Source organism: Eschscholzia californica, unplaced genomic scaffold (genome assembly GCF_041429995.1).
Source record: "Eschscholzia californica isolate CP2 unplaced genomic scaffold, dmEscCali1.0.p SCAF_4, whole genome shotgun sequence".
Classification (NCBI taxonomy): domain Eukaryota; kingdom Viridiplantae; phylum Streptophyta; class Magnoliopsida; order Ranunculales; family Papaveraceae; genus Eschscholzia; species Eschscholzia californica.
Genome location: NW_028238461.1, coordinates 23,091,893 through 23,105,841, shown reverse-complemented (window position 1 = coordinate 23,105,841; position 13,949 = coordinate 23,091,893). Strand labels below are relative to the sequence as shown.

Here is a 13,949-nt window from a genome sequence, read left to right as displayed (position 1 = left end):
TAGACTCACGTTTCTAATCCAAAATTAAAAATTTTGAACCCTTTTGAATTTTTGGTATTAGGACTAAAAATTCAATCCCCCATCCCCAAACTTAAACCGAACATTGTCCTCAATGTTCTGAAGACTATGCAAAATAACAGGATTAGGGAAAGATGTTACCAGATTCAGAAGTCCTATGCATGGGTTGCCTCCCAGAAAGCGCTAAGTTTAACGTCTTCAGCCAGACAATATAGATGAGTCAACAAACCTTAAGAACAGCTCCATAAACTAATAGGCGAAACATCTGTGGATCTACCCAAGACACGAAGCGTTTAGTGAAGGATAGTCTCACATTTGTGTAAATATGTTGTAGTACCCGTGAGACTATCGTGATCGGGTAAGAATCCCCAAACTTAGACGACAATAAAGTCGTTAAGTTTGGCCATGGCCCAGCAAGAGTATAGTCCTGGTAGAAAGGATCTAGGTAGGGATGAGAAACCAAGTGAGGTATTGCACAATCTGTTAAACATGCTCCCGAGGGATACGACACAAGAGGGTCTAGAGGACTATCAAAGACACCCAGAGTTAAACAAGAGGTTTCTAAAACAGGTACACGGAATTCTTCTAAAGGAATCACTCGGTTACCAGATTCAAGCTCTACCAAATTTGGTTCAGATAAACCCTCTATAATTTGTTGAATGATGATGTCATTAGTGTCCTTAAAGAACTCCAGGTCCTTGACTAAGTCAAGTGAGTCATCATTCTCATTTACTAGATTGAGCAGCCAAGATTCATCATCATCTTTTATGGTGGGTCCATAGCTCAGTGGTAGAGCATTTGACTCATATGATGGAAGTGGTGACTCTAAGGTTGGCAAAGTAATCAGCTCAGACACTAACAAGGAAGTAGACTCTGACATGTTCTCTATCTCATTAATACTACCTTCCTCATCTAAGCATAAAAGTGCCAATAGAGTTTCTAAAGGATCTCTCGACTGAGTTGTTGGTAATGCATCTTGAACTAATAATTCTACCAAGTTCAACCCACTGAACTCATCTATGTCATCAGGGTGAAGTCCCATATTAAAAATATTCATCTCCACCGTCATATTTCCAAATGACAATCTCAAAAGACCACTTCTACAGTATATGACAGCATCTGATGTAGCTAAAAATGGTCGACCCAAAATGACAGGGATTTGACTCTGGGTATCATGAATTGGTTCAGTATCTAAGATGATGAAATCTACAGGAAAGATAAACTCACCAACTTTTATCAAAACATCCTCTACTATGCCACGTGGTCGTCTGACAGACCGATCTGCCAACTGAAGGACTACATAAGTGGGTTTTATTTCTCCCAAACCTAATTGTAAGTACACCGAGTAAGGAAGAAGGTTGACACTGGCACCTAGATCTAACAAAGCTCGTTCAATCTTATGGTTCCCTATAGTGCAAGGTAATGTAGGGCTTCCTGGATCTTTGTACTTAGGTGGGAGGTTTTGCTGGATAATAGAACTCACTTGTTGAGTCAAAAAGACCTTTTTATGCACATTCATCTTACGCTTTCTAGTACATAGGTCCTTAAGGAACTTAGCGTAAGCTGGGATCTGTTTAATTGCATCTAGTAATGGAATGTTAATGCTGACTTGTTTAAATATTTCCATTATCTCCTCATACTGAGACTTTTTCTTTGGCTCTACGAGACGTTGAGGATATGGAGCTCTAGGAATGTAAGGCTCAGATACTACAGGTGGTTCTTCAGACTCAGGAGCCTTCTCAGGCTCATCATTAAGGGCTTTATTTGATGAAGACAAAGGGATACACTCAGACTCATTTTCCTGGGGAACACTTATCTTATTATCCACGACTCTTCCACTCCTTAGAGTGGATATAGCATTGGCTTGGTCAGTTGGCCGTCTATCTTGTATGGCCTTAGGGTTTTGTTCAGGTTGACTCGGAAACTTACCATTTTCTCTTTGATTTAGGGCCTCAGCAAGTTGGCCCACTTGAGTTTGTAAACTAGTCAAGGATTGGGTGGTAACTTGCATAAACTGTTGGGTAGTTTCCTTAAACTCTATATGGCTCTTAGCTAACATTTTTATAGTATCCTCTAATAACCCCTTACTTTCAGAAGAATTTTGGGTGCTCGTTTGGGTAGGAGGATTCCTAGGATGGCTAAAACCTGAAGGGTTGGTAAAATTATTAAACTGACCCTGAGGTTGACCTTGAGACCATGAAAAGTTTGGATGATTTCTCCAACCTGGATTGTATGAGTTAGAGAAAGGATCATACTTCTGATGATTATCATGCCTAGAATTTTGGTAGATAGCATGAGCTTGTGCTCTTTCATCTGAACCGAAGGATAAGGGACATTTGTTCCTTGTATGATTGGGATCTCCACAGACTGAACACGGATAAGAGATGGGTTCATTTCCGACACTCATGACCCGAGTGGGATCCTCCATGAAGGTTTTAGGCTGACACATTTCTAGGGCTTCTATCCTTCTAGTTATGGCGGCAAGTTTGTTTTCCGAATCATTTACTCTATAAATGCCACCTCTGTTCGGAGTAGGATTAGCCCTAGTAGGGGGTCCTCTGGAAGTTTCCCATTGCTGGGATTTCTCAGCCAAATCTTCTAAAAATGCCATGCAATCATCGACGGGTTTAGAAGTAAAACCGCCACCACAGAATGACTCTACCATGGATGTAGTGGGATAGTCTAGTCCGTCATAGAGAATCTGGACTAGTCTCATTTTCTCAAAACCATGGTGTGGACACTGCAATACAAGTTCTTTAAATCTCTCAAGATACTTGTAGAGAGACCCTCCTTCTTGTTGTACAAAACTGTTAAGACTTTGCCTTAAAGAGGTAGTTTTGTGTTTCGGGAAGAATTTCAGAACTCTTCCCATGTAGTAATGGAATGGGGTTGTAAGGCATAGAACCAAGATTTTGCTTTCTCTTTCAAAGAGAAAGGGAACAACCTAAGTCTCAATATTTCATCAGGCATGTTGGGGAATTTCATAGTCCCACAAATCTCTTCAAAATCCCTAACATGGTAGTAGGGATTCTCGTTCTCATCCCCACGGAAAACAGGGAGCATTTGGATAATGTTTGGTTTTAACTCGAAGTGAGTTGTGGTGTGGGTAACTGTATGCATGATGGCTGACATGTTCTAGTAGGATTCATGTAATCCCTGAGTGTCATAGGTGGATTTCCACCCCCGGCTTGGTTCAAATTTTCACCCATAGTGTCACTCAAAGAGAGATTCGCTAAAAGATTACTTAAAGGTGTTTTTCTACTAATGAAACGACCTCTCTTATCACGATATCTATCGGGCATACACTAGAGCCCAATGACCAAGGATATTCTCAAAACCTTTTTTTTTTTTTTCGAACCAAAGAATCACTACGAAGAACCTATAGGAAAGCAAACACAATCAGGCTGACTCCACCAAGTAACCTAAACAAAATCTAGCAATGAGTGGGTTTGTCAGATTCACCTAAAAAGCTAGACAGCTCCTACTTTGCCACAACACTTGAACTTTGACTGTTATAAAGGTTACTCTATCAGAGTAGTCGGTAAACAATTCTCCAGGAAGACAACCAACGATGAACGTTGTGACAGCCGTCTTCCTTCGGCAAACGTTTCCTCTTCTCGAGGCGGCCTTTTTGACAAGAATTGTTTACAAACTTTCCTCTGAGAATGCCTAGATAAAAGTCAATTTCCCGAGTTGTTTTTGAAGGGTCCTATGAGCTCGATACCTTAGGGGCTGATGTCTAAATAATATTTTAGCTTTTTAAGTGAGGTTTGGGTTCGTGAATGTTGTTACCTATGTGGGCAAGAGAACGGTGATGAACCCGTTTCTTATCTTGTAACTGGGTTAGTGCCCTTACTAGAATGATTACACTAACAGTTAGATCAAAGCAATTAGGCACACGAATTGACACAAATACCCACTGACAGGAGATTCGTGGGTGTTCAAGAAATTTACCTCCCGTTCAAGACGGGCGATGACCTTTGTAGATGACCCGCGAGTGTTCCAACCCGAGGCTTCGTTTTGGTTTTCGGTTACAATTTAATTAAGCCCTCCAATTTAGGGTCAAAACTTTAAAACAAAAATAAAAATAGAAAGTCTAAAAGTCTCTCTCTCACAAAAAATAAAAATAAAATCTAAACTAAAAAAATCTTTGTCTTTTTGATTTCCTCCTCCTTGTTTGCTCCTTTTCTTTAGCTTCTTTTGTGAACTACACACCAAAAACAAGAAAAGCAAGTTAAAGTGATCTAAAAAAGACAAAAACAAAATAAAAATAAGAAAATAAATTTGAAACCCTAAAACTAACTAATCCAAGATCAAAACAAATTTCCTAACTTATCCCCGGCAGCGGCGCCAAAAACTTGATGCGTATTTATACTAAAATAATAGGCTAAAATAAATCCGTATTTTATAATAAAATCTGCAAGTGCACGGGTCTATGTAGTGTAGACCTAGCAAGTACGGGTCGATCCCACGAAGACAAGTTGAAACTATTTTTAATCCTAAACCAGTGAATAAGTAACTTTGAGATTCAATTTTGTTGGTAAAATTAAATAACAAAGCGAAAATAATAAATGATTGAAAGAAAATCAATACGGAAAAAAAAAACTAGAGATTTTGAATCCACTCACGAGATACTTAGAAAGAACATCTAACAAATTAATCGAACACTTTTTTTTATCACTCAGACTTTAGGATATGAAATATCTAAAGTCCGGAAAATGTTTTCTTTAAAACAGTCTTAGCTTTTTATATCCACTATCGTTTTAACATTTAAAATAGTTTAACTATTACTCATCAAACAAATAAGAATAGACCATCAAAGACTTAATCTAAGCATGATATATCAAATCTAAAAGCATGAGTAATGAAAAATTAATTTAAATAATAAATACCAAGTGGGAATCAATACATGAAGAACAATAGAGTATCAGATTAATTTTATTACTGTATCTCTAAAAGCAATCTCATGGGTTTCATCATCCTCTCTAGATGGAGGATTAAAAACCCATGTTTACAATGATCATCATGAGGAAGTTAAATACAATAAAAGAAATAAAAGAAGGGATTAAGAGAGAAATCACCCAAGAGATTTGCACTTCTTATCTTCTCATCAAATCTTATCGTACCTAAATGCCTTCTTTTCTTCTCTGCCTCCTAGTTCTCTTCAATATTAATTGCTCTCTCAAAACTTCCTAAAAAATTCTCCCACTTCTTCTCTGTTTACTGCCCAAAATTTCCTCCCCTTTTGACCATAAATCGATTGGTATTAATACCCACATAGCTCCCTTCAAACCGGTAAAATCTTTCCCTCTATCTCAACTGTAGTCTCTGTAAACCTCAAAAGCCCCCTGTTGACTACTTTGAATTGCATTACCCGGTGGATTTGAGTTTATCAACTCTAAAGTGATAAGTATACAAAGCCCTTGTGGGACCCATTCTTAAAACAACCAAAACCCACATTGAAATTCACCTTTTTGATTTGGTTAAAAGGACGGGTCCCACACATCATTTCCTAACCTTATAATAAAGTGGCCATCACGTGTGCAGTGCCCAACTTGAATTTCCAAATTAATAGTACAGCATCAATATGTGGAATGGTGGATACTTCTCCATTAAGTCCATGCAAAATGATCACTCCTGCGTAACACCCCCTATCAAATGTCTTTGTTGCACAACAACCTCAAAACTAACTTTAGTTGCACGGAATGAACTATTTTTGGTACCAAAGTATACATCAACTTCCCATTTCTATTGGCTTCTTGACATTTTTGTGTTATTCCTGAAAAACTAATTAAATTGATTAGTTTCATCAAAATTAAAGACTAACGAATGTACATTGATGATAAATAAATGAGTTCTAGCGAACTCATCACATAGACACATTACTGAGCTAGGTAATACTCTCTCTATTCACAGTTCATTACCCAAAACTTTGTGGTTTGATGCTTTTAGCACTGCAGTTTATATAATCAACAGATTACCCACTAAGACACTTCAAGGTTCTTCACCTTTTGAAGTACTTTTTCATGTCACACCTGATTATTCTCCTTTAAAAGTGTTTGGATGTGCCTGCTATCCACATCTAGGAACAGTTAGGCAGGATAAACTCAGTCCTAAGAGTATTCAGTGTGTTTTTCTTGGTTATGGTAATGAACACAAAGGGTATAGGTGTTTTGAACCAAATACCAAAAGACTATATATATCTAGACATGTTACTTTTGATGAGGGTACTTTTCCTTATGCCAACATCTCTAAGAAACAGTCTAGTGGTGATCAGATTAGTCTGCCACATATTTCATTACCCTTGCCTCTACTGCCTATTAGACAGACCCCTGCCACTGAATTAGGGACACCTAATACTGTTATTAGTTCACCAGCTAATTCAGCCTCTAGGAATGAACTTTCCAGTGATTTGGGCATTTCTAATACCTCTATTAGTACACCAGCAAGATCACCTAGTTCAACTCCTATTCAGCAGTCTACTCATATCACAACTAGAGGCAGAAATGGGATTATCAAAAGTAAACAGTTACCATCTGATTTTGTGGCTCATTATTCATCCCCTCACACTTTAAATGTTGCCTATTTGTCCATTCTACAATTACCCACAGAACCCAAAACCTATAAAGAGGCTGCCAAACATGTTGAGTGGACAAAGGCTATGAATGATGAATATCAAGCTCTGTTGGATAATGGGACATGGTCTTTAGTCCCATATAATAAGAACATGAATGTTCTTGGCTGCAAATGGGTATTCAAGTTAAAATAGAAAAGTGATGGTACCATTGAGAGGTACAAAGCAAGATTAGTTGCAAAAGTATTTCACCAACAGGAAGGTATTGACTATGAGGAAACATTCAGTCCAATTGTAAAAGCCAACACTATAAGGGTTGTTCTCACTATTGCTGCTACTAAATCATGGCATATAAAACAGTTGGATGTTTCAAATGCTTTCCTGCATGGAGAGCTTGAGGAGGCAGTGTTTATGGTTCAGCCTCCTGGATTTGTGATAGAAGGGAAAGATGATCATGTCTGTCATCTTCATAAAGCTTTGTATGGCTTAAAACAGGCCCTAAGAGCCTGGTTCAACAAATTTGCAGCTTTTCTACTACAATATGGTTTTCTTAAAAGTAAAACAGACCACTCAATGTTTGTATTTCAGTCTACAACAGGGACTATGGTCTTATTACTATATGTGGATGATATCATCCTCACAGGCAGTGATGTATCTCAAATCAATTCTCTCATCAAGGATCTGAGTTGTGCTTTCAAAATGAAGGATTTAGGTTCACTAACCTATTTTTTAGGCATTGAAATATCTCATGATCAGGATAAGAGACAAATGATACTAACTCAGAATAAATATGCTTTACAGTTACTCCAGAAGGCAAATTTATTAGATTCAAAACCATCTAAGCTGCCAGTATCAAGTGGTCAGAGGGTTTCACTTACAGATGGAGAAGAGCTCCCATGTCCAACAGAATACAGAAGTTTAGTTGGTGCCTTGCAGTACTTGACTTTAACTCGACCAGATATCTCGTTTGGTGTTAATTATGCAGCACAGTTCATGCATAAACCAACAACATCTCACTTAATAATTGTCAAGAAAATACTTCGATATATAAAAGGGTCATTGGGTTCTGGTATGAGGGTTTCTCATGGTGATTTAACAACCCTCACTGCCTTCTCTGATTCCGATTGGGCTGGGTGTCCAGACTCTCGCAAATCAACAGGAGGGTATTGTGTTTTTCTTGGTTCAAGTCTGGTTTCATGGAGTTCGAAAAAGCAGGCTACTGTGGCCAAATCCTCTACTAAGGCCGAGTACAAATCTCTATCAAATACAGCAACTGAGTTGGTCTGGATATCATACCTGATGAATGAAATTGGTTGCCCTTTGAAGACTCCTTTTACCCTCTACTGTGACAACATCAGTGCTAAACACCTCGCATCAAACCCTATCTTCCATGCTCGAACAAAACACATCGAAGTAGATTTCCATTTTGTGCGAAACTTAGTTTCAAATGGTACTGTGCATGTTCTTCATATTCCAACGAAGGAACAACTCGCAGATATCTTCACCCAAGGGGTTTCATTTGATCTATTTGATTTTTTCAGAAGCAAATTGATGGTTCATCGTGTTTCATCACCATCGGTTTGAGGGGGGGCTGTGAAACTAGGGTTTGTGCAAAGCTACAACAAATAAATTAGGGCATAATTTTGCCTCTTATACCTAGGTCATGTCTGACCAAGTGTGACCAGTCAAAGAAGATACATTCTCGGTCAAGCCCACATCCAGTAGAGAAGAGTTGATAAAGGCACCATCTTAACAACCTTTGAGTTGAAATAAGAAAAGTTAGTTGAAGTTAGTTTTCATAACTAACTTTTCTGTTTTTCTGTTTTTCTATTTTTCTATTTTACTTTCTTCATTTCTAAGAGTATAAATAGATTTCTGTAATTGAAGTACAATAAGATTGAAAATGAAATCAAGTTCTTGGAGAAGGATTTCTTACACATGTTATTCGTGATGAGCATGTTAAAGGAGGTAATATTGAACTGATACATTGAAAATTTTACTACCAAGTAGAGTATATCTTCCTTCAACAAAAAAAAAAGTAGAGTATATCTTCTTTCAACAAAAAAAAAAGTAGAGTATATCTTTAGAAAACCTTTTGACACGTGATATTTTTTAGAGGCCGCCGCTTTTGGGAAACAATAAAGTTTTCTGGGATATAAAATTTTAAGTGATATTTTTTTTTTTATTTCTCCTACCGCCACCACCATTCTTTCTCCACTCTAGTAATGGTCGCCACAAACGACCATTGCAGACAACCTTTAATTTTTTTTTCCAATCTTTCTATATTTTCTCTCCCAACATCATCATTTATCTCTCGCCTCCCTCTCTCTCTCTCCCTTATCCTTCTCTCTCCTTCTATTCCTCAAACCATATCGGTTTTCTAGCGAAGGAGACCCCTTCGCAGGAATAAATAGAGAAAGAAGAGGATAGGGAGAGTCGAGAAGAGAGAGAGAGAATATGAGTGCGGGAAACGAAAGATAGATAGAGGTGCTGGTGGTGATGGTGGTGGTGGTGGTGGCGGTGAAAGAAGAGGAGGAAGAAAAAAAGATGGTTGTCGGAGTTGGTGGTCTGGTATGAAAATAAGGAAATGTTTTGTTTTCCTTTAAAAAACTATATACCCCATAAAATTTGACAAAATTTATAATTTTATTTTAAAATTTTGTACCACAGAAAATTTATTTTTTTCTTGCAAGCGCCGCCGACCTTGAGATTGAAATTGATGTTGGGTACGAGAAGATATGGGAATTAAGTTTAAGGGAGAAATTTGAATTTTGGTGGACTTAGGCTTGGGCTTGGGATTGTTTTTGTAAATTCAATGATTTAAGTGACCTGCCCAGGTTTAAAAAGCTAAACACAAAACAGATTTTGTGATACAAATATGGTGAAATTTTTTGTGAAGATAAAAGAGGTTTTTTGGTGAGTGAAAGAAGAAAGTGAATAATGTGGAAGAATTTGAATAAGATGAAGAAGATCTTGTCTGTTTCTTGTGTTTAATTAAGACAAGTACTAAGCAAGCCCTAACATCTAATTTATTGGTGAAATATCATATGTTTATAATGAGGTTATGGATCTTGAAAGAAACTTTATTGAATTAAAGCATGTGGATGAAAACATTTTGAGATATTTTCTAATATAGCAGTATGTCCAGAGCCGGCCCTGGCCCAAAGCGAGCAAAGCCTCGCTTTGGGCCACCAATTTTGAGGGCCTCCCAGCTATTATTTTATGCAAGAAAAAATTCTGACCCAACCCGTTAAAGATAAATCATAAAGGCACCCGTTTCATTAAAAAGGCCCCGTGCAAAGTAGACAATAAGCTAAACAAATAAATCTTGGGACACCTCCACCTATCCCTAACCAAGATACTCTTTCTTTCTCCACTTTACAGCAGCACATAAGTCGCCACTTTTTATATCTCTTCCATCTTACATCTTGAACTTTTCTTCATCAGGTATTAGCCATTTACAAACTTGCTTGGATCAACCTATGGCCTTGTAAATGGGTGCTTTCACTACTAATTTAATCTCTGTGTTGTGGAATATTATTTCTTGGCTTTGAGAGGGATCCAGAGAGAGATTGAGACTGGTAGAGCGAGAAATCGAGATCATATGGCGAATGGAAAAAGAATTTGTGACAGAAATTTCTCTCGCCTTAACCTTTTTCTCAAATGACATGAACAAGGATCTCTAAAATAATTTCCTCCGTGTCATCAAAGAATTTTTAATAAAGTTTCATTGGAGTTGATGTTGTTTTTAGCAAAAACTCTACAAATACGAAGGGGCCCCTCAAAACTGTAGGACTTAATGTCCCGTTAGAGATGCTCTAATGGTCGCACTGGTCGGAACCTATCGATGAATGTGCTCTAACAACCATTTCCAATAAAGGAGAAATTGAGCGAGAAACAAAGACAAACTTGGTAAGACACACATGTAGATTGAGAGAGAGAGAGAGAAAAAAAAAAAAGAAACACATAGAGTTACTAAAGAGATAAAAAGACGGAGGTGAGAGAAAGAAAGGAAGAAAGAAGAAATTGAGAGAGGACAAGAGAAAAACTTTACGACGACAAAGATATTACTGCAAAATTAGGGAGGAAGATAGTGAGTGTAAAACACTTGACTTGTTGACAGAAAGTGTGTATAATTTCGCTAGAATTGATAGGGCAAGCCACATTAATCGTGATCAAAGGGTCATAGGCAGCTCTTTTAGTGGAAATAGGAGGCGCTTATAGACTTTTTTTTGCATATAATATAGGGGCCACATTTCGGTAACTTGCTTCGGGCCACTAGAAAGTCAGGGCCGGCCCTGAGTATGTCTTTACCTTCTCTCCAACATATTTGTCTGAGCAAGATTTTTTAAGAGTTAAACTTGGCCACTCAAAAACTAAAACAAACAATAAGAAATCTGATATGCATGGTGGAGTCAGACCTCCCCAGTCCCCAGTACTCCAATTGTATACCTGAAATAATAAAATAATTACAAATACTAGCTAGCTCATCATGCATGAGAAGGTGATAAGACTTGGTGATCTTATTATAAAGGCCAATTCTTTTGTAAGAATTGTCTGGTCACAGGTATCCATGTCCTGATGTTCTTGACTTCTCAGCTCTCTGAACCTCTTGTTCCCTGGCCTTGAACAAGAAAACATCCAAACCCTAGCCCCTCTAAGTGTACTATAATACCATTATGACCACATATCAAAATACCATGCATGAAGTTTAAATTTATTCAAGAGACAGGTATGTACAGTCTTTTGATCTTCAGAACTACTTGTTTACTATTTTGAAGCCACATTGAACCAGTAACCATGTTGTACACAGATAATCAGAACAAGTATACAAACACAGAGAGAAGGATATACCTATTCGAGTTCATACATACATACATAGGGTATGAGGCCTACTACCAACAGAACAGAACTCATGGTTATTAGGGACGGTTATAAATCTCTTTGAAAGTTGTAATCCGTCCCAAATAATTATTTCAAACGGTCCCCTAATGTTATTGCTAAAAATGTGATAAGGCAGATTTAAGCAATGGCACATCAACCAAATAAATGTATGTTTAGTTTTGAAAACTCAGAGTTATGATTGGTGCTAGAGAAACTGGAAATCTAGACAGATTCGGGGTAGAAATCCAAATCAACTGCAATGACTTTCGGACTTTTAAGAGAAAGAACATTGACCCATCAAAGTGGGCTGTTGATTTTGAATTCTCTCCCAAGTCGGCTTAAACTTTTGGTAAACATTTCCACTGTTTTTTTGTAAGGCAGTGTATAGTATTCAAGAACAATTAAGAGGAGACATCCAAAGCAGCTAACATTAAGGCTTACAAGGGCCTAATTAATGTCGGGCCTAAACTAACTAAAAAAATCCATAACAAAACTTACGTATATAGAAGAACATCATTGTTCATAAGTAACTGCATTCAACTAATGTGTACACCAGAGTTAGGGATCAACTATCGAAAAATTCTAGGGAACAAGAAAAACCAGGCATAATCGAGACAGAAATCTTATGTGGCTTGTCGTGATTTGGGTACTGATTAATATAGAGACTAAGCTTCTCGGTTTACATTGATATAAGTTGGACCACTCCTAACCGACTGCATCTCACCTAATCATACATTTTTTGACTGTTAAGTTAGTTATGATGGTGTTCCTCTCTTTGTCCACTCGCATCACACATAATCATACACTCTTGTTTTTGTTATGAGTTAGTTAGAGAGAGATGATTTGGTTGTTATTCTGTTATTAGTTTGTTTCTTTCTCTCTTTAAATACCGAAGTAATCTAATTGATCAGTTAATGAGAATGGATTTCACTATGGTATCAGAGCCAAGATCAATCTTCTTCTCTCTCTCTAAAATTCTCGTCTTCTTCAGCATCTTCTTCAGATTTCAGCTTCTTTCTCTTTGATCATCTCTTCTATTCTCTTTCTATCATGAATCATCCTAAATTTACTTCACTTGCTATCACTTCCATGGGAATATCATCCCTATCAAGCTTCAAAGCGACAACTATCTTGTTTGGAGATCTCTGTTCTTGCCTATTCTCAAGAAATACAAGGTTTTGGATCTTATTGATGGTTCTCAACCACCACCAAATCAATTCCTAGATGAAGAAAAACAAGAAATCCATCCAGACTATGTTGATTGGGTTGAAGAGGATCAAACTCTTTTAATTTGGATCAATTCCACCTTATCAGATTCTGTAATTCCATATATTGTTGGTAATACTTCTTTATATGAACTATGGCAAAATCTTGAAGACTCTTTTGCTTCAGCATCAACCTCTCATATCTTTCAAATTTAAGAAAATCTTCGAGATTTAAAGAACGAAAGTGAAAAGATGCCTGAGTTTCTCACTGAAGTGAAGAAGATCTCTGACTCTCTTGCTGCTACTGGAAGTCCAACATCTAGTGCAAAATTAGTGGTAAGTATTCTAAGAGCTTTACCACATGAATATGAATCATTTTCTGCTGCAATCAGATTGAGGAAACCTCATGTTTCAGTCACGGAACTTCAAAATCTTCTAATCAGTGAGGAAATTACTATAACTGAGAGGCAAAAGAGGTATGTTCTTAACATCAATCAGGTGTTATTTACAAATCCTCTTCCTCCTAATCGATTTTCCCAATTTGAATTCTCTAATAACAACTCCTTTAATCAGAACATGAATCGAAACAAAGGTTCAAGAGGTTTCACTAATTCATCTTATCGTGGAAGGAATTATACACCAAATACCTCTTCTACTCAGATGAAACCTAATCAATCTCCAAGAAACAATAATAAAGATCGACATATTTGTCAAATTTATCACAAGGCGGGACACATAGCTGTTGAGTTCTATCATAGGATGAACTTCTCTTATCAAGGTCGTAATCCCCCAAATAACTTAGCTGCAATGCTTGCCTCAACAAATATTTTTGGTGAAAATCCCTGGTTTGCTGATAATGGAGCTTCTCACCACATCACACCTGATGCATCTAATATATCATCTTCTTCTTCTTCTACCTATAAAGGCAAGGACCCAATTACTACTGCTAATGACCAAGGTATGATTATCACCAAAACTGGTTATTCTTCTTGTAGACATAAGAACAATAGTTTCTCTCTCAAGAATGTGCTAGCGTACCTCAAGCTACTCATAATTTGCTTTCAGTAAATCAATTTACTAAGGACAATCATTGTTCCTTAACTTTTGACCCATTTCAATATTATGTGAAGGATCTGTCTTCGAACCAGACACTTTTCCAAGGGCCAGCTAGAGGAGGTATGTATCCAATTTAACTTCAAACTGATCCTTCTCCCATAATAAAACCCCAATTACAATCTTTGAGTGTTCGACCTACTTCTACTGCTATT

The 13,949-nt window shown here is 37.3% G+C and overlaps 1 protein-coding gene across 1 annotated transcript; it reads right to left on the bottom strand.

Moving 5' to 3' along the window:
- Positions 1–238: 238 nt before the first annotated feature.
- On the bottom strand, positions 239–2,796 carry LOC147543719 (uncharacterized). The gene is made up of 2 exons (XM_086635495.1): positions 625–2,796; positions 239–291 (listed from the first exon to the last, which is right to left on the bottom strand). The coding sequence occupies exons 1-2, from the start codon at positions 2,732–2,734 to the stop codon at positions 239–241; spliced, it is 2,163 nt and encodes a 720-aa protein (XP_086491621.1). The 5' UTR covers positions 2,735–2,796.
- Between the last annotated feature and the right edge of the window lie 11,153 nt (positions 2,797–13,949).